This window comes from Hyperolius riggenbachi, chromosome 10 (assembly GCF_040937935.1).
Source record: "Hyperolius riggenbachi isolate aHypRig1 chromosome 10, aHypRig1.pri, whole genome shotgun sequence".
Taxonomy (NCBI): Eukaryota; Metazoa; Chordata; class Amphibia; order Anura; family Hyperoliidae; genus Hyperolius; species Hyperolius riggenbachi.
The window spans coordinates 261167341-261188913 of record NC_090655.1 but is presented as its reverse complement, the minus strand read 5'-3'; the positions used below and the strand labels follow the sequence as shown (position 1 = coordinate 261188913).

Here is a 21573-nt window from a genome sequence, read left to right as displayed (position 1 = left end):
TATTACTTTTCTTGTTGATAAATGATCATGCCCCAGTTTACCCGACTCTTATTTGGTACACTGCCGCACAAAGGAAGTTGCAGGGCATGCTGGGTTGTCTTTTCTTTTTGCTTCTGTACTTTCCTCTCAGACTTTTCTAATGCAGCCTGCACTTTCTATTGCAGAGCTGGGTACATGTGCCTGAAGGCAGGCAATTATTATTATTATTTAGTATTTATATAGCGCTGACATATTACGCAGCGCTGTACAGAGCATATATAGTCTTGTCACTAACTGTCCCTCGAAGGAGCTCACAATCTAGTCCCTACCATAGTCATATGCCTATATTGTGTAGTGTATGTGTTTTAGTCTAGGGCAAATTTAGGGGGGGAAGCAAATTAACTTATCTGTATGTTTTTGGATTGTGGGAGGAAACCGGAGTGCCCGGAGGAAACCCATGCAGACACAGGGAGAACATACAAACTCCTTGCAGATGTTGACCTGACCTGTTGACGCCGCGGATGGCGTCCTCCGTGCATTCAAATTTGCTGCAGGTACTTAACTTTTTTTTTTTAATCTTGCCTCATAAGTCCTTTAAGGCAAATGCCCAAATGTAAAAAAAAGGGCCATGCTGCTGTGGTGGCTTTCAGGTTTGGTCATGTGCAGAGCTAATTCTTCCGCGTAAAGGGTGGACGACTTATAAAGTCACGTCTGCTAATGGAGCCCCTTACAGAAGCACAGAGCCTCTGGGGAGACATCAGAAACTGCGGTGTAGCTCTGCAAACATGCCCACATCTGTCAGCAGCCTCATTATGCCCATTAGTATTTGCCTTGGGTATCCTTTAGGGCTGATTCAGAAGGGCGCCTGAACTGGCCCCCCGGCGTCTCGCTCAAATGCCTGCAGAACAGAGCTTGGTGCCTCTTGGCGTTCTTCATCCATGCTGGACTCAAGGCGTCTCCTGTAGGTGGGGATTAGTTGGATGAGGCAGTGTTGGGAGTTCCTGAGGTCGGCGAGAGGCAGCGTTGTAGGTGCCCTTGAGGACGATGTTTACAGTGGTGCAGAATGTTGCCGTTCCTGGTTAAACATGATGTACTGAATGTAATGTGGAATCTCTGAGCAAAGGTTGGCTTTGTTGAAATCTCCTATGATGAAGAAGAGGGAGTCTGGCAGGGCAGTTTCCCAGTGCAAGATGGTGTCGCTGAGGAAGCACAGGGCTTTCTTGACATCCTTGTTGGGGGGGGGGGGGGGTGAGTGAGTATGTGGGTGTGAAGTTGATGAGGAGGAGCTCTATGTTAGGGGAGCAGCATTTGGTCAGAATTATAGTGGCTGGGCAATAGCATTTGATTTGGTCAATTTCAATCTGTTAATCTGTTGAGCTAAATGACCTAGGGGGACCCCGGTATGCAGTAGCTTTTCACCAAAATGATGGTTTCGGCTGAAAAAAAATCAAAAGAATTGGTAACTTTAGCAGGAATATACCACTTCTTTGCATGGGGCAAACCAGATTTGCTAACCTCCATATAGGTAGCCAGATGTGCCCCATATTAGGTAGCCCCCCCCCATGCAGGTAGCCAGATGTGCCCCATATTAGGTAGCCCCCCATGCAGGTAGCCAGATGTGTCCCATATCATGTAGCCCCCAATATAGGTAGCCAGATGTATCTCACATTAGGTAGCCACAAACATATAGTTAGCCAGATGTGCCCCATATTGGGTAGCCTGAGTTGGGTAGTTGTATGGCAATTACTTCAAGGGGGATGATCAGGCTAGTGACAGGAGTACTATGACCTCCTCTGTAACAAAGGATGTCCACCTTGACCTCTGCTCTGCCCAATATATAACAACAATCATACAATTACCTCTTACAGCCGTGGCCTCTCTCAACCTCCTGCAACTTCTCCGCCTGCTGTTCCGCCTTTTCCTGTCTTTGGTTTCATTGTTTCCAGGCTGTGCGTTCCACCAGCGAGATGTGAGCTCGCCATCTTGTGGTGAATATGCTAACTGCAGCCACTGTGGAATCCTCTCCACTCAGCCATCTAATACTATTAGTGTTGCAATGTTTCTCTTTCATTGAACAACATCTTAATTCTGCAGATGCATCTCATTTCATAATGATCATTAATGATTATTGTTAGACCCCACACAGTTGCTGGAGATGTAGTATGGATGTGTCGCATAGTGACAGGAAGTTAAAGTTTCTTACACCAGGAAATGGCAAAATTACTGGAGAAATTGTCTGGACTGGGATGTCCATTTTAAAGTACAACTGAAGTTAGAAGAACATGGAGGCTGCCATATTTACTTCATTTTAAACAATACCAGTTGCCTGGCAGCCCTGGTGATCTATTTAGCTGAAGTTTGTTTCAATAATACCAGAAACAAGCATGCAGCTAATCTTGACATATCTGACAATAATGTCAGAAACGCCTGATCTGCTGCATACTTGTTCAGGGTCTATGGCTAAAAGTATTAGAGGCAGAGGATCAGCAGGTCTGCCAGGCAACTGGTATTGCTTAAAAGGAAATAAATATGGCAGCCTCCATAACACTCTCGCTTCAGTTGTCCTTTAAAGTACGTTGACCATACGTCCCGCTTTACCCGGGACACGTCCCGCCTTCGGGGGGCGCTGTCCCAGGCTGCATGAGGTCCCGGGAAACGTCCTGCTTTCAGCAGGGGGACGTCCCGGCCTCGGGACTGTGGTCACCGTACATGAACTAGCCGCAGCATCTCATAGACGTTGTGCTAGTTGATTCCCCGCAACCCCGCTCCAGCAGCCTGCATTGTGCTCCGGCAGGCACAGGCAGAGCGGGGCTACGGGAAGATGGCGTTCGGAGGCGGAGCCCTGTACTGGAGACTATTTGTGTCGCCAGAACAGGGCTCCGCCTCCGGACGCCATCTTGCCGTAGCCCCGCTCTGCCTGTGAGAGGAGAGCGGGAGATTGAAGGAGGATCGTCCGGAGGAGCTGCACACACACCAGAGGCCGGCTGTGTGAGGGGACTTCTGTCAGGTGAGTACATGCTTTTTTTTTCTAGGTGAAATGTGCCCCCATTGCGTTTTTGTGCTGACATGTTTGCCCCCATTGCGTTTTTGTGCTGACATGTTTGCCCCCATTGCGTTTTTGTGCTGACATATCTGCCCCCATTGCGTTTAATTTCTGCTGACATGTTTGCCCCCATTGCGTTTTTGTGCTGACATGTTTGCCCCCATTGCGTTTTTGTGCTGACATGTTTGCCCCCATTGCGTTTAATTTGTGCTGACATGTTTGCCCCCATTGCGTTTATTTTGTGCTGACATGTTTGCCCCCATTGCGTTTATTTTGTGCTGACATGTTTGCCCCCATTGCGTTTATTTTGTGCTGACATGTTGCCCTTCAATGCGTTTATTTTGTACTGACATGTTTGCCCGCAATGCATTTATTTTGTACTGACATGTTTGCCCGCAATGCGTTTATTTTGTACTGACATGTTTGCCCGCAATGCGTTTATTTTGTGCTGACATGTTTGCCCGCAATGCGTTTATTTTGTGCTGACATGTTGCCCGCAATGCGTTTATTTTGTGCTGACATGTTTGCCCCATTGCGTTCATTTTGTGCTGAAATGTTGCCCGCAATGCGTTTATTTTGTGATGACATGTTTGCCCCCATTGCGTTCATTTTGTGCTGATATATTGCCCGCAATGCGTTTATTTTGTGCTGAATTAAATGTTGTCCGCAATGCGTTTATTTTGTGCTGACATGTTGCCTGCAATACGTTTATTTTGTGCTGACATGTTGCCCATTGCGTTAATTTTGTGGTGTCCGGGGTAACTGTTACTGCATTTATTATTTAATGGTCATAGTTGGCTATGTTTGCTGCTTTGGGGTTACGGTATACTATTAAATAGCATCACACAGTTTCTGCACACCCATGATGCGAATCCTCATTTGACCACATCACGGCGTAAACACTGCTTTCTTATGCCTCGCTGTTACATCATTAGGTTAGCTCCGCCCATAGAATGTCATGGCCACGCCCATAGGCACCACGTTAGTTGGCGCAGCAGTCCCCCATTTTTTGGCGCGGCACGCTTCGCGTGATTATTACTATCATTATTCAGTATTTATATAACACCAGCATCTACCACAGTGCACCCCCAAGCTCTCTCACTCTTTTTCCTCCATCTTTTATTTTGTGCTGACATGTTGCCAATTGCGTTAATTTTGTGGTTTCCGGGGTAACTGTTACTGCATTTATTATTTAATGGTCATAGTTGGCTATGTTTGCTGCTTTGGGGTTACGGTATACTATTAAATAGCATCACACAGTTTCTGCACACCCATGATGCGAATCCTCATTTGACCACATCACGGCGTAAACACTGCTTTCTTATGCCTCGCTGTTACATCATTAGGTTAGCTCCGCCCATAGAATGTCATGGCCATGCCCATAGGCACGTTAGTGTGCGCAGCAGTCCCCCATTTTTTGGCGTGTCACGCTTCACGTGATTATTACTATCATTATTCAGTATTTATATAACACCAGCATCTACCACAGTGCACCCCCAAGCTCTCTCACTCTTTTTCCTCCATCTTTCCCCTTTCTTCGTCTTTCTTCTATGCCCCCCCCCCCCCACTTCCTTCCAGGTCTGAGCCAAGGCAGCCTCAGGACACAGAGCACTCCTTCATAAAGTGCCCCTCCTCCTCTGGCCATTTTGCTGTAAAAGTCATAACACTGGGATCTCTTTTCTCCCCATCACATGACTCCCTCCAGCGGCTCTCCAGCTTTCCTTCCCTCTTTTGCCCTCTCTCTCTTCTTCTTCCCCTTCCTCCACTCCTTTGCACTTCCCCTCTTTTGCCCTCTTTTCTTCTCCCTTTCTTGCGCTCCATCTCTCCTGCTCTCCTATCCTCCTTTCTCTCCCTCTCCAAAGTCATTTAAATAATGTCTCACTCTAATTGTTATCATAAGATATATAAATATGGTGTGTTGTCTTCCACAGCCCTTTACAAAGCACATAGTCACACCATTAACTGTCCCTCAGAGAGGCTCACGAGTCACGATCTAATCCCTACCACAGTCATAGTCTAATGTCCTACCATATTATTATTTTGTATTTATATAGCACTGACATTTTCTGCAGCCCTTTGCAGAGTTCATTGTCATGTTTTCTAACAATTACCTCCACCTGCTTGTATTGTGTGGAGAATTGAGTGACAAAGGGGATGCTACCCGATATATCCCACTCCCCACTTCCCCTATTCTCCATAAGTAGCTGGTTTCTATCTATTTTTCCCACTTGGATCACCTGTTCCTGTAGGTTCTCTTCATTATAACCCTTTTCTAGTTTCAAAAAAGTTTAGTAACGATCGGTGTCAGCACACAGAGAGAATCTGATTATTGGTGATCTGCAGTATCACCAAGAATACAGATCTATACCTGATTATGGATGATCTGCAGAATCACCAATAATACAGATATAGTACTAACCTCTGGACACCTCTAAATATATATAGTGAGTGTTTGGTGTAACAGTATGGCTTGAGTAAACCACCTGATGAGCAGGTGGCCCTAGGCAGTACAGGAGGTACTGCTATAGAGAGTACAGAAACCTTCCAGCAGCCTGAAACTCTCCAAGGGGTGGAGTCAGGCTGAAGGTAGGAAGGACCAGAGAGTGAGTGACACCTGAAGGCGGATGTCACTGACTGATCTGGAGACTATCTCTTTAGTGGAGAGAGATAGCTCTCGAGGTCGGGCAAGCCAGGTCGGCAACACACGGACAGACAAAGTACAAAGACAGAAGGCTGATTCGGTATCCAAGGCAGGCAGGGTTTGGCAACGGAATATCAGATATGCGTGGTACCGAATCATAGAGCAGAGGGAAAGTCAGGAAAGCAACAGGTCATAAAAAATATCAAACAATGCCTAGTCTTGGGTGTGAGGTCCGTGGTCTCTACTAGAGATGTGGCGAACGGTTCCCGAACCGTTCGCCGGCGAACATCTCTAAATTCATGGGCCTCTTACTACTTCCGGGTCGCAATGACCCGGAGTAGTACGCCTGCGCTGCCCGGCGGAGCGCGTCCTAGATCGCGCTCCCGTTGCCGGGCACTCTCTGCGCATGTGCGTGACGTCATGAGTGACGTCACGCTCATGCGCAGAGAGCGCCCGGCAACAGGAGCGCGATCTAGGACGCGCTCCGCCGGGCAGCGCAGGCGTACTACTCCGGTTCATTGCAACCCGGAAGTAGTAAGAGGCCCAGAGAGGTTCGCCAGGCGAACTGTTCGGCCCAACTCTAGTCTCTACACCCTGGAACTAGTCTCACGTATAACAGAATGCTAACACAAGTTCCCTAGTCTTGGGTGTGAGGTCCGTGGTCTCTACACCCTGGAACTAGTCTGAAGTATAACAGAATGATAACACAAGTTCCCTAGTCTTGGGTGTGAGGTCCATGGTCTCTACACCCTGGAACTAGTCTGAAGTATAACAGAATGATAACACAAGTTCCCTAGTCTTGGGTGTGAGGTCCGTGGTCTCTACACCCTGGAACTAGTCTGAAGAATAACAGAATGATAACACAAGTAATCTGGCTCAGTGTGAATTCCTAGGGCTTCCTGGTTCAAACACACTGTAGGATCTGACTAAGGTCTGAGTGCTTCCATGTAGTGTTCGCAACGGCAGACAATTTGAGAGTGGCCAGCAGTAACCATATATAGAGAAGTGCTTTCTGGCACCACCCTTAGTGATCAACCAATGGTTACCAGCTCTGAGGTCAGCTGACCGGCCTGGTCAGCTGATCCCCCCTTTGCCCATCATAAAAGTTCTGCCTTTCAGCGCGCGCGCATATTCCTAAACCTGTGTGAACTAACAGACTCAGCCACACCAGACGCACCCTGCTGCGTGCAAACCGCCGCGCTGGACGCAGAACCAGCCGCCCCGCTGTCAGTACATGCGGCGGCTTTTCCGCGTTCTGCCATGTTAACAGACGCACGCCTCCGCGTGCAGACCGCCACATTGGACGCGGAATCAGCCGCCTTGCTGTCAGTACACGCCGCGGCTTTTCCGCATTCTCTCACAAGTTTTTATTTTCACTGAGAAAAAAGAACAGTACTTATTAGCATTACAATTGCCCCAATGGGGCCATGGTTACAATGATATGCATAAAGGGTGAGACAAAAACAAGACCATTATAACCCTTTTCAACAAACCTTTCTGCTAGGTTTTGGGACTGAGCCATATAATTTTCTGATTTGGTGCAATTACGTCGAACCCGAGTAAACTGTCCTTTTGGGACGGCTTTTAGCCACTGAGGGTGGTGACAGCTTCCATTTGGACAGGTACCCCTTCCTGTCAGTACTCTTTCTTGGCCTCAGCTAGCTTCTTTGAGTTACATCATATATGGTGGTCAGTTCTCGTTAGCTTCTTGATAGCTGTAAATTGTAATTTGCGAGGAAAAACATACATTGTATTTATCTGTGTACCGACTACTGCCTGCCTCTTGACTCCGCCTTAGGCTTACGTTTCTGTACCTCAGTCATCTGTTTCCTGTTACAGACTCAGTCTGTCCCTGACTCTGTCTCTGCCTGATCCTAGCATTACGACTGACATCTGATAACACGTGTATGACCCAGCTTGAGTGTTGACTACGACTTACGTTTGTCGATTTGGACCTCGATATTGTAAAACTTGTGCACAAGTTCAGACCAGACTTTTACGCTTTGAATTACTGTATATTGATCTGTACGTCATGCCAGCGGGACACCTTTCTACTAGGTTTTGGGACTGAGCCATTTCATTTTCTGATTTGGTGCAATTACGTTGAACTTGAACCCGGGTAAACTGTCCTTTTGGGACGGCTTTTAGCCACTGAGGGTGGTGACAGCTTCCATTTGGACAGGTACCCCTTCCTGTCAGTACTCATAAAGAATGTTCTAGTGACCAATTTATCCCCTTCTCTGTCTATTTCTATGTCAAGGAAGTGAATTCTAGACTTATGCTGGGAATACACGTTACGTTTTTTGCTTTCGATTCTCCACACGATCTATTAACCATTCGATTCTCTGCTCGAATCTCTTCTCTTCCGCTCGTTTTTCTTATCTTTTTTTCCATTCATTTCTATGAGAAATCGAGCGGAAAAGAATCAAGCAGAGAATCAGACATAATGGAAATTTATCTATCGAAGGCATCTATCGGAGCGATTCTGCCACAAAAACGCAATGTGTATTCCCAGCATTTCTGTATTCTATAGTCGGTGCAACGTTTAAAGTGTACCAGGGACAAAGTAACCTGCTTTTATTAATACTATATACTAGTAGGGACATGAGGACAGACACTTACTCTGCTGTCTGTTTCAAGCCCGCCTCCCTCTCTGCCTATGTACTCCCTATCTGTGAGAGCAGTCAGCTCAAGCCCGCCCCCCTCTCTCCCAATGTTCTCCCAATCCGTGAGAGCAGCCAGCCCAAACCGGCCCCCCTCTCTGCCTATGTTCTCCCTAACTGTGAGAGCAGTCAGCTCAAGCCTGCCCCCCTCTCTGCCTATGTTCTCCCTATCTGTGAGAGCAGCCAGCCCAAACCGGCCCCCCTCTCTGCCTATGTTCTCCCTATCTGTGAGAGCAGTCAGCTCAAGCCCGTCCCCCTTTCTGCCTATGTTCTCCCTATCTGTGAGAGCAGTCAACTCAAGCCCGCCCCCCTCTCTGCCTACGTTCTCTCTATCTAGATAAAAGATGAAGGCTGGCACCACCGATAAGTATTTATGTTCTTTTTCTGGCATTAGCAAGATGTCAAAAAGCTTTGCTAGGCTAATGGCGACAGGCTGCTGTTTCTCAGCCAGGATGGCTACAGGGCTTGAGAACGGTGTGAGCCAGAAACAGATGCCTGTCGCCATTAGCCCAGCAAAGTTTTTTGACATCTTGCTAATGCAATAAAAAAGAGCATAAATACTTATTGGTGGTGCCAGCCTGCACCTTTTTTCTGGATCGTGGACCCTGGAGTACGAGGGTCTTTTGGGCTTGGGCACACCAGTCCCCACTTTTTGTGAGTGTCACTCCACTCCACTGATTTTTATGTTCTCACTATCTGTGATCTGAAAGGCATCAAAGTTAGCAGTGCCTGTGAAGGGAAAAACAGCTCAGTATATATATATATATATATATATATATATATATATATATATATATATATATATATATATATATACTCATAGATTTATTTATCTACCCAGCTAATTAGTGTCCAGGCTTCTGTCACATACCTCCATACACTGTAGATGCCTGGAGAGCGCGTATATCAGGTCAAGCAAACCTGTACCTTGAGCCGGTGCCCTGTCCCAGCCGGATTGCTCCAACGGCTTTAGGCGATACCCAGAAAGACACAAGAGACGGCACACTACTGGCTGCAAACGATTTTGCTGTATTGGAACAAGTACACACTACATGTTGCGGATATTACATCCTTCCTCAGGTGTTAAACAGCAAATGAACTATACATACACCATTATATATCATCAGGAGGGCGACCACACCCGTCATGGCTAGCTCCACCCTCCCCCTTAATCACCAATGTCCATCCCAGACACAGAACTCTTCACGGTCATTTGGCACTCCGACAGGCTACCAATAAAATATACAAGGCACTGACCGTCATCCAGGCACTTCCTGCAATGGACTGCCACTACTCCACCTAAAAATGACATGTAATAAATCGATAACATGTATAAACTGGTGGCAACCTTAAATTAGCATCTTAACATCATACAGTATAGTGTTTTAAATCAGTGTACAAACATCTTTATAAAAAACATTTGAGAGGTAACCTCTCATTCATGCCCCTCGGGGCTACTACATCCAACATGTGTATCCATCTGGATTCTTTTTGTTTTAGTATTTTCTCTAAATCACCCCCTCTGTTAGGTGGGTTTAATGACTCCAACACACACTATCTCAGCTGTGCTGCACTATGTCCCTTGGCAGCAAAGTGTCTCGCTACCGAGGTATCATAGTTCTTTCTTTCACCCTCAGCATATTTGCTGATGGCTCTCTTGTGCTCCTGTATCCTCGTCCTCACTGCTCTGGTGGTCTCTCCAACATACATAAGCCCGCATGGGCATTTAAGCCCATAGATGGCCCAGGGTCGCCCTCCTGATGATATATAATGGTGTATGTATAGTTCATTTGCTGTTTAACACCTGAGGAAGGATGTAATATCCGCAACATGTAGTGTACTTGTTCCAATACAGCAAAATCGTTTGCAGCCAGTAGTGTGCCGTCTCTTGTGTCTTTCTGGGTTCAGTCACATACCTATCTCTCCCTATCTGAACCAGGAACCTACAGGGACAATTACTTTTTCCCTAAAACAAAAGGCAGTCGCAGCTGCTGCACTATTTGCTGCCTTTTATCTGTGTACAATTGTCACTATTCAAGTATTTGCATTCCATGGAGGGACACTGCTCTACTGGCAAAGTTGAGTACAGCTTCAAACCACAACACAATAATGATGATGACTGCTCACAGATCAAATGCAGCAAGCACCTTGCTTGTCTTTGGTTTTAATCAGAATTGAGTTTATTCACCAAGTACGACGGTTGTCATACCCAGAATTGGTTGTGGTACACATGACATAGGCATTTTTACATGACAGACAGAACAAGAACAAAACAGGAGCGTACAATGAGACAGGTATAGCAGCATGCATTGCAGATACTAGGGAAATTTCCTGGAGAGCACTAGCAGCTAGAGTGTGGGGCAGTGCTACCCAGAGTGGAGAGAGTTCAGAGATCGGGGCGCTGGCTAGCGTCCGTGTGCCATGAACGGGCAAGGAGGGAGGAGTTGGAGTTCAGGTGGAGGACAGCTTGAGGGAAGAATGTGTTCCTGTGCCTGGTGGTTCTGGAGTAGATGGTCCTGTAACGTCGGCATGTTGGCATAATTTCGAAGTAGCAGTTCCCCGGGTGGGAGAGGTCATGAGAAATCTTGGAAGCCCTCGACCCCAGTCTCGCTGTGTGGAGGAGATCTATAATAGTCAGGAGATACAGAGGTGACTGGCACTCATAGCTTGCTGGATATATAGAAGTTGGATTAGTAAACCGAATAGACTGTGCTCACCACCAAGTAGATCATACATCCAAGATTCAAGAAGAGAAGTAGGTCTGGTACCAGTCAGCTGCTTCAGTGAAAATTTGAATCCAACAGGTACAGTAAGGTATACATCAGAGAGTACAAAAGGACGGCCTGACAGCCATTTTACAGGTCTCCCTGCTTCGTCAGAGGCCTCTGACGAAGCAGGGAGACCTGCAAAATGGCTGTCAGGCCGTACTTTTGTACTCTCTGATGTATACCTTACTGTACCTGTTGGATTCAAATTTTCACTGAAGCAGCTGACTGGTACCAGACCTACTTCTCTTCTTGAATCTTGGGTGGAGGAGGTCTAGGGGTTGCAGGGGTGATCCTATGATCTTCTCCGCAGTGTTAATTACCCTTTGAAGTTTGTACTTGTCCTTGGCGGATGCTCCTGTATACCACACGATGACAGTGATGACAGTGGAGCAGAGTATGGATTCCATAGTAGCGGTGTAGAAGCTGGTCAGCAATTCACGTGGCATACCGAATCTCTTCAGTTGACGCAAAAAGAACAGCCTCTGCTGGGCCTTCTTCTGTATCCTGGAAGTGTTTTGCTCCCACCTAAGGTCCTTTTACATGAATAAGTAAAAGTAATTGTGCCTGTGTATAAATGTCTGCAGGTTTTTCTCTTAATATATATGTCCCTGCATACATTATTTGATGGAGAACTAAAAACACAGTGACACTGACCCGGAAGCAGATAACGGCCATCTTGAATATTAGACAGGATAAAAATGAAAAAATAGGAATGAAATAAGCACAGGAAAAAATTACAGGAATAGCCTGTATTTGGCATACTCTTTTGGGGGGGGGGGGGATATGTTTATTTTAAAGGTACCTGTTCATCTCAGGTTTCCTTTAAGTCATTATTATTCAGTTCTGTATCAGTCTCTAACACCCCCCCCCCCCCCCCCAATAATAAACAAATCATCAATAAATCTTCTCCATAACAGCGTTTTGCTGGTGCATTCATCCTGCAGGACCCTTCCATCCGATCTTCTCATAAACAAATTAGCCAGTGAGGGTGCAAACCCTGCCCCAATTGCACAACCCCTGATCTGGACATGGAAACTATCCCTATACCAGCAGAAGGTCCGTGTAAGTGCAAACGATAATAAATCTAATGTAAACTGAATTAGTGGATCACATAAGTCACCAGCCTCTTCCATATAATATTTCACCACTTCCAGAGCAGGATCATGGAGTATATTAGAAGCTAGATACATCAGCTGTCACCATTACATATTCCTCCTCAATGGTTTGACCTTCAAGTATTTTCACCATAACTTTTGTATCTCTAACTACCTGTGGATACCAATAGTTGGAGGAAAAAGTTCAAGTACTGACCCAGGAGGTGAGTAATAGACCACACCCCACTTATTATCGGACGATCTGGGAGATGAATTATATCTTTAGGAGCTGTGGGAATTAAAAACTTGAATTCTCTATCATCTATTATCCCTTCTTCCAAACCTTTCCTCAATATCATTCTAAGTTCTTCTTTAAAGATTTTGATAGGATCCACATTTAATCTTCTATAAATATTTTGGTCAGCGACCAATCTATCCAATTCAGTTCTGTATTGGAGTTTGCTGAGTACCACTTCTCCCCCCTCCCCTTTGTCCGCCAGTCTTACTACCAGGTCCTAATCCTGTAGTATTCCTCTGGAGATTTTAGCATGGTTTACACCTCTTTTCACCTTGAGTTTTTCAACCTCGTTCTCCGCTATGCGTTTGAATACCTCAATGCAATTCCCTGTGGTATTATCTCTGGGGTTAAAAAGGGATTTATTCCTCATACCCGTATGCTGGTATCCACTTGTTTGGTTCATTTTATTACTTGGATCTCATTTTCCCCCTAAATATTTCTTTATAGTCAATGTTCTGGTGTATTTTGTATGTCAATGTAGGTTTGGAATTTGTTCATCAATTTACTAAGGGCTTGTTTTAGGCCCTTATCCGAGAGTGAGAGTTCCTGTCGGTTTAGCTCTACCCCACTGATAATAAAGAAACCCCCCTCCCCCCCCCCCCCACTGGTCCCTTCCTCTTTTGTATTCTAAATCCCCCTCGTACATCTCTTCTTGTTCTCTTTTTCTATGTTCTGTTCAATGCATAGTGAATATGAATTCCTTTTATGTGATTTAAAGGGGTAGACATCTTGCTAATACTGAGGCTATATCAATCCTAATAGGGTGTTCTGACATATTTCTACCTCTTATCTCACATGTCGAGTAAACCAAATAGGCAATACAGGCCATACCTGTAGAGGGTAGTGGGATGGAGACATTAGGGAAGGAGACACAGGGGTTAGTAGATGAGGCAATGAGCCTCCACTGTGACCTACAGCAAATTATAAGCCTTTCCGAAAAAATGTGCTTTTAAAAGTATGTTTTTGGGCTAGTTCACAGTGCTCAGTTGTGTTGCAGAATACCGGTAACTCTGCATGTCAACTCACTGCCCATACAATCCTATGGGCCTGTTCACAGTACAGCGTTGTAACCGATTGCGTTATTCTATCTCGCTGCATGCAGGCTTTGTATTAAAATCTTTGTCCGGTTTCCATTGCAGTTCACACTCATAACGTGTGCGATCTGCAACTGACCACTGTGAATCCAGCCTGAAGGTTTCCAGGTACAGAGAATGATGGACAGGCAGTAGGAGAAAGTCCCAAAGAAGAGGGGATGCTCGTGAGAAGTCCTGGATATGGTAGTAAGAGGAGGTGACCAAGCTAGAGGAAAAGGGATCTCCTGGGAGGAGTAAAAGTTCCGGGTGGGATGGTATCTGGAGATTAATGAGGAAATGTATGGAGGTGACAACTTGTGCAGAGCTTTGTATGATAGGGTGAGGAGTTTAAACTGTATCCTTTGGGTAACTGGTAACCAATGGAGAGAGGAGAGCTGGTAGTAGAGGAGGTGGTGGGTGTGGCCTGGTACTGGTAGAGCTGGTGGTACAGGAGGAGGTGGTGGGTATGGCCTGGTACTGGTAGAGCTGGTAGTAGAGGAGGTGGTGGGTGTGGCCTGGTGCTGGTGGAACTGGTAGTAGAGGAGGAGGTGGTGGGTGTGGCCTAGTGCTGGTAAAGCTGGTAGTAGAGGAGGAGGTGGTGAATGTGGCATGGTAGTAGAGGAGGTGGTGGTGGGTGTGGTCTGGTGTTGGTAGCAAAGGAGGAGGTGGTGGGTGTGGTCTGGTGCTGGTAGCAGAGGAGGTGGTGGGTGTGGCCTGGTACTGGTAGTAGAGGAGGTGGTGGTGAGTGTGGTCTGGTGATGGTAGTAGAGGAGGTGGTGGTGAGTGTGGTCTGGTGCTGGTAGAGCAGGTAGTAGAGGAGGGGATGGTGGGTGTGGCCTGCTGCTAGTAGAGCTAGTAGTAGAGGTGGTGGTGGGGGTGTGGTCTGGTGCTGGTAGTAGAGGAGGAAGTGGTGGGTGTGGTTTGGTGCTGGTCGTAGAGGAGGAGGCGGTGAGTGTGGCTTGGTGCTGGTAGAGCTGGTAGTAGAGGAGGAGGTGGTGGGTGTGGCTTGGTGTTGGTAGAACTGGTAGAAGAGGAGGTGGTGGTGGGTGTGGCCTTGTGCTAGTAGAGCTGGTAGTAGAGGAGGAGGTGCTGGGTGTGGCCTGGTGCTGGTAGTAGAGGAGGAGGAGGTGATGTGTGTTGCCTGGTGCCGGTAATTCTGTTAGTAGAGAAGGTGGTGGGAGTGGCCTAGTGCTGGTAGAGCTGGTAGTAGAGGAAGTGATGGGTGTGGCCTGGTACTAGTAGTAGAGGAGCAGATGGTGGGTGTGGCCTGGTTCTGGTAGAGCTGGTAGTAGAGGAGGAGGTGGTGGGTGTGGCCGGGTGCTGGTAGAGCTGGAAGTAGAGGAGGAGGAGGTGGGTCTGGCCTGGTGCTAGTACAGCTTGTAGTAAAGGAGGTGGTGGTGGCCAGGGATGCTCAAATCCGAACTTTGGATGAATTCGGATAGTTGTTATCCAGATTTCAACCAGTTACCTGTGCGGGCTGGGGGGGTCAATCTTACCTCTCTGATGTCTTCTTAGGTCCGTCCCTCAGTGCCTCCTACGATGCGGTCCACGCGCATCACATAAGTACAAACACTTCCTCCTTTAACCTGGAAGGAGGAAGTGTTTGTAATCACGTGACCGCCTCCTGGACCGCATCATAGGAGGTGCCGAGGGACGGACCTAAGATGAAGTCAGACAGGTAAGATTGACCTCCCTCCCATCCCGCACAGGTGATTTGATTTAACTGGGTGAAATCTGGATAACAACTATCCGGATTCATCTAAAGTTCGGATTTGAGCATCCCTGGTGGTGGCTGCCTGACATCCCTGTGTAGATTGTGGTGGGGAAACCCTCACACAGCCGGTCACAGAGTTCTGGGGTCAGGTGAGGCTGTTTTACTTCAAAAGTGCTTTCCTGCAATGTTATGATCATTAGCATTTTAAAGTGTTAGGTAATGTAAGTATATTAATATTCTCTATATGTCTAGCCCACACCAATCATAAACAGCATAAAACAGTCAATTCATTTCAGTTTCAAAGATTTTTTATTGAAAATAAATACTAAAGTAAAAACAACAGAATGAGTCTAATCCACACAGAGGTTTTTATTACACCCTAATAGGCAAATATAGTAATAAAATGTAAAAAGCACAAACAGTAGCATGAATATGTATAAGTAGCATAGATCATATAACACAACAACACAACAGAAATGAATAGCCATGCAGAGCTGTTTCCATCAAACAAACCTGAGAGAAAGACTGAAGTTATTCATTATTTCAATTATCTTTTTTTTATTGTATCAACATGAATAATGGGCTGGTGTGAGAGATAAGAGATTATTCTCTGCCCGAGCTATTATCTCCATTGCCAGAATTCTCAGATCCTGTACCCAGGTACCGTCCTTTTTTCTGATATACAATACTATTACAATATTGTCAGAAAAAACAATTACTTCCTTCAGAATGTGAGGCACTAAAGAGAGAATACTTGTTTTTTTTAAACACGGTTTTATTGTCAGATCAGAAAAATGTACATGGCAAAATATCACAATTGTGGACATAAAGAGTCCAAGATCAAATAGGAGGTAGTACAATGGGGTACCGGAGAGAAATGAGTACATTTGCAGGTTAATCCATCGACATAAAACCAACAAAATATGTCAACAGGACATATTAACTTTTATATAACAGGGCTATCATCATAAATACAAATACAGCTTAAACCAGCAGTTATTAAAGAACTGTAACATAATCAGAAAACTTTTACATGGTGACCGTTAATAGTCACAAGGTCCATTTACCCCACACCTTAGCAAATTTACCAGGACAATTTCTATGCTGATAAACGAGAGAAGACCCGTCTTTACTGCTAACAACTCTCTGTCATTGGAGGATCTGGTTTGGATTTCCTCTGACCACTTCCCTGATGATCCTGGCAGGGGGCACCCCATCCCCAACTGCTGGCATCTGTGAATACATCTGTAGCCGGACTGTGAGACAGTAGCTGGCACCTTGGCCTGTCTGCCTAGTGACATCTGTGTCTTATCCCAGATGTCCAATAACCATGCCTGTAGTATCCGCGTGTGAGCCTCAGCCCTTTCTACTACAGGGATGGTTGTCATCAGTCCTAGGAGTGGCATCACTTCCCTGATAGAAACTGTCTTCTCTACCTGGAACTGCTGAACCTTGGTTAATAAGGTTGCTGCTTTCTCTTTGGGGAGAAAATCTTTTCCTGTGTCCCACAACAGGCCTAAAAAAGATTTACTTTTGGGATGGTAGCAGGTTGGACTTTTTCCTGCTTATCAGCCACCCCAAGTCTGAGAGGACTTGAACAGAAAAATGTAGATCCCTGCGCAAATCTGGCGGAAAGTCCACTAGAAACAAAAAATTGTCAAGGTAAGGGAGAACATTGTGGAGGTGGAGGAAAGACACCGCCTCTGCTACAATCTTTGTAAATATCCTCGGAGCTGAGGATATTGTGAAAGGAAGAGCTCAGTACTGATAATGGCAAACGTTGTCGCTGAACCTCACTGCAAATCTTTATCTCTAAATCTATAGTTGCCATAAATGCTCCAGGCCATATCAGATTTCAAACAGTGGCAATGATTTCCATCTGAAAATGCTTCTCCACAATGTAAGGGTTCAGATCTTTCAGATGTGAAATTATCTGAAACTTCTCTCTAAAAGATTTCTTGATAATGAATACCTTTGAGTAGAATCATTTGAAATGGTCTTCCAGTGGTACCCTTTGGATGACCCTTTGCTCCAATAGAGTCACTGAATTTAGTAAGGCTTGGGCCTTCTCTGGATCCCTGGGGGTCCCTGTAACTAAGTGACTGGGGGGAAGGAAAAGGATCCCCCTGACCTGAGACTTCTGGTCATTTGTCAGGTTTGGGAGTAATGAGATTTCTGATTGTAACGGTTGGGTGTAGCAACTCAGTTGTTTGATCATATGGTGATCTGCAGAATCACCAACAATGCAGACGCTATACCCGATTATGTGGTGATCTGCAGAATCACCAATAATACTAGTATAGCTTCAAGGATGATATGAGTGTAGTGCTTGGTGCAGCCATAACTTTAATAGTTTGCAAGGCCTTACCAGAGGGGCTGGTAAGGTACTATCAGTACACTGACTGTACAGCTTTGAACAGACCTTCCCAGAGGACTGGAGAAGGTACCAACAGAGAGAATACAGAAAATAGTAATGCTGGTCTATGCCAGGGAAGCTGGCGAGAGACCAATGATAACTCAGACCACTAACAGACCTATTCCAGAGGGGCTGGAAAGGTCAGAGGAAGAGGATACAGAAAATAGGCTAACTAGTCCTTACCAGATGAGCTGGCTAGGGACTACTGCCGAATAAATAACGAGTGCTCATCAGTGGAGCTGATGAGCCTCAGAACCAATAAGGCTAGGCCTCTCCAGAGGTGCTGGTGGGCACTAGCTGCGAGAGCACTGGTAAGTACGGCCAAACCTTCCAGAGGGGATGGCTACATACTATCAGATACGGTAACTGTATAACTTGGCTACACCTTCCCAGAGGAGCTGGCTAGGTACTATCATTTACAGAAACCATAATAGAGAACAGTAACTAATAGTTTGGCGAGACCTCACCAGAGGGGCTGGTGAGGTCCTATCAGTACGTACAAGAGTACAAGTCCCAGCAAGCTGGAGATGCAGATACTGTGGAGATAGAATCTCCCGAGGAGCGGATGATTCAGACTGTACTGCTACCTAGTGATCACCTGAGGAGCAGGTGATTAAGACTGTACTGCAGCCTAGTGGACACCTGAGGAGCAGGTTTTTCAAACTAAGAATCCCTCACCAGAGGCTAGGCCCAGTGGTGAGGATAGAGTGGTCAGACAGGCAAAGTTCAGCAAGAGAGAAGACAGTATCAGTACAGAATCGTGAGGCAGGAGGATAACGGGTAAACAGGCAGAGGTTCAGCAACAAGTCAGATAGGCAGAAGTACAGAATCAGTGAGCAGAGGCAAGGTCAGAGTATAGCCAGAATCATACACAGATAATCAATACAATATAACAATCTCCTAGTCTAGGTGTGAAGTCCTTGGTTTCAACACCTGGGATTTAGTCTAAGGTCTGAGCGCTAACACGTAATGTACTCACGACAGCAGACCGCGCCAGACTGAAGCCCGGAGGCTTAAGAAGCAGAGGAGACCTCACTGGCATGCCCCCAGCAGTCAGCCAATCCGAGGCGCCGTGAGGATCCTCTGACGTCAGCTGACCAGCCGGTCAGCTGACGAGCCTCCTCCTAGCATAAAGGTCCTGTCTGTGCGCGCGCCCGCGCGACACAGTGACCTTATGGAGAAAAGACAGTCCCGTCCTCGGCGACCTAGATCAGCCTTCTTGTTCAACAAGATCAGTGTAACGAGTGCAGCTGCGGCAGACTGCACCGCCGCCGCCGCAGCTGCCTCCGTGGCGGCGGTGCAGTCTGCCGCAGCTGCACTCGTTACACTGATCTTGTTGAACAAGAAGGCTGATCTCCCTCTGCTGGAATTATACATCCACCTTTTGGACAGGTTCCTGCCCCGACTCCTTACATGAAAGGGTTTACGATTACTTTTTTCCACTCTGTCGGAGAACTTCTTTCCTTTATCTGTGGATCTTTCTAATACTGCCTCCAGATCTTTACCAAAGAGCAGCTCCCTCTAAAATTCCATCACACTAACTTGTGCTTTGTCCCAAAATCGCCTTCCCAGGCATCGAGCCAAATGGCCCTATGAGCCAAATTGAGCAATGCTGCTGTCTTTGCTGCAGATCTGAGGCTCTCACAGGATGCATCTGCCAGGAAAGCCACAGTTTTAATAATCACAGGGAGAGATGCTAGAACATTTTCGTGTGATGTCCCCACCACCAAATTATTCTTTAATCCAGCAATCCATTTGTCCAGATTTCTGGCCAAACAGATTGAGGATAAATGAGAAGGAGGCAGAGTGCCCGGCCCTTTTCAGAAGGACCTCAGCTTTCTTGTGCATAGTATTCTTAAGACTGCCTGCATCCTCAAAGAAAAGGTAAGTCCCCCAGGAGTATTGGGACACACAGATATAAGTGTTCAATTACCAACTTGCTTCTCCTGTGTAGTTTTATTAAAAAGTCATCTGGTTTTATAGCATTGAGTTACATAAAGCTCATGTTATTCAGTTAATAATTACAACATTACGTGATCGGTTACATATCCTTAAAACAGTAAATGACAGCAAATTAATTTAACTTATTTATTCTATTTATTATTATTTATTCTAACTTGTTGAAGCTTTGCAAGCAGAAGTAATTCTAGCCAATATAGAAATCTTAACCCGCGACGTCAACCCGCCAGCCAATTAGCACCGCCGGCGGGTTGTTAACCCCCGATCTGCCGCATGTAAGGCGTATAATACGCTTTGTAATGTATACAAAGCGTATTATACAGGCTGCCTCCTGCCCTGGTGGTACCAGTGATCGAGGGACCACTAAGGCAGGTTGCAGACCTCCTAGTAAACACACACACACACTGATCTGGCCCCCCTGCCCCCTGATCGCCCACAGCACCCCTCAGACCCCCCCCCCTGCCCACCCCTCAGACCCCTGTTTGCACCCAATCACCCCCCTAATCACCCATTAATCACTCCCTGTTACTATCTGTCAATGCTATTTTTTGTGTTAGGTCCTAAACTGCCCCCTGGGGGCTCCTGATCACCCCCCCCCTCAGATCCTCCCCAGACCCCCCCCCCCCCCCCCCCCGTGTACATCTATTCTCCCCTGTAATCACCCACTGATCACCTGTCAATCACCCCCTGTCACTGCCACCCATCAGATCAGACCCAAACCTGCCTCTTGTGGGCACCTGATCACCCGCCCACACCCTCAGATTGCCCGCAGACCCACCCTCAGATCACCTACGAAAGTGCATTGTTTACATCTGCTCTCCCCTCTAATCACCCATCAATCACCCCGTCACCACCTGTCACTGCTACCCATAACATCAGACCCTAATCTGCCTCTTGCGGGCACCCAATCACCCGCCCACACCCTCAAAAAGCCCCCCCCAGACCCCCTCTGATCAACTCGCCAGTGCATTGCTTGCATATATTCTCCTCTGTAATCACCTTCTGATCACCTATCAATCACCCTGTCACTGCTACCCATCAGTTCCTAATCTGTTCTTGCGGGCACCCAATCACCCGCCCACACCCTCAGATAGTGCCCCAGACCCCTCTGATCAACTCGCCAGTGCATTGCTTGCATATATTCTCCCCTGTAATCACCTACTGATCACCCATCAATCACCCCGTCACCACCTGTCACTGCTACCCATCAGATCAGGCCCTAATCTGCCCCACCCCAGCCAAACCCTCATCCGCCCCACCGCAGTGACAGATTTTTTTTTCTAATCACTGCTGGTGCGACTTAATTGTGGCTGAGACCAACCGTTATGCCACACAATACGCAACCGCCAATCCAAGAAGCTACTATGCCCAGCCTTTTCGGTGGAAGCCACTCCAAGTTTTGAATGTAACATTTTTTGGGGCCTTCTCCTTAACATGGGTCTAGTCAAAAAGAATGTATTGCAGTCTTATTGGTCTACGTACCCAATACATCACATGCCAATGTTCTCTGCTGCCATGTCCAGGTCACGATTTGAGAACATCCTGCTCTTCCTGCACTTCAGTGCCAATACAACCTGTCATCTAAGAGGCCACCCTGCTTATGACCGTTCCACAAAATTCAGCCACCTGTCATCAAAATTTGCACATGCTTATACCCCTGAACAGTCATTTTGAGGAATTTGGTTTCCAGACTACTCCTTACTATTTTGGGCCCCTAAAATGCCAGGGCAGTATAGAAACCCCACAAGTGACCCCATTTTAGAAAGGAGACAGCCCAATGTATTCTGTTAGGTGTATGGTGAGTTCATAGAAGATTTTATTTTTGTCACAAGTTAGTGGAAAATGACACTTTGTGAAAAAAAAAAACAATAAAAATCATTTTCCACTAACTTGTGACAAAAAATAAAATCTTCTATGAACTCACC

General features: G+C 46.4%; 1 protein-coding gene across 1 annotated transcript in view; it reads right to left on the bottom strand.

The window, feature by feature from the left end:
* The window catches only part of LOC137537140 (zinc finger protein 271-like), a 51333-nt gene extending 39793 nt beyond the window's left edge, over nucleotides 1-11540 (bottom strand). The window contains exons 1-2 of the mRNA XM_068259269.1: nucleotides 11336-11540; nucleotides 1839-1961 (exon numbers count right to left, since the gene is read on the bottom strand). Of these exons, the coding sequence (XP_068115370.1) occupies nucleotides 1839-1961; nucleotides 11336-11540 (328 nt within the window). The remainder of the gene's footprint in view (nucleotides 1-1838; nucleotides 1962-11335) is intronic.
* Between the last annotated feature and the right edge of the window lie 10033 nt (nucleotides 11541-21573).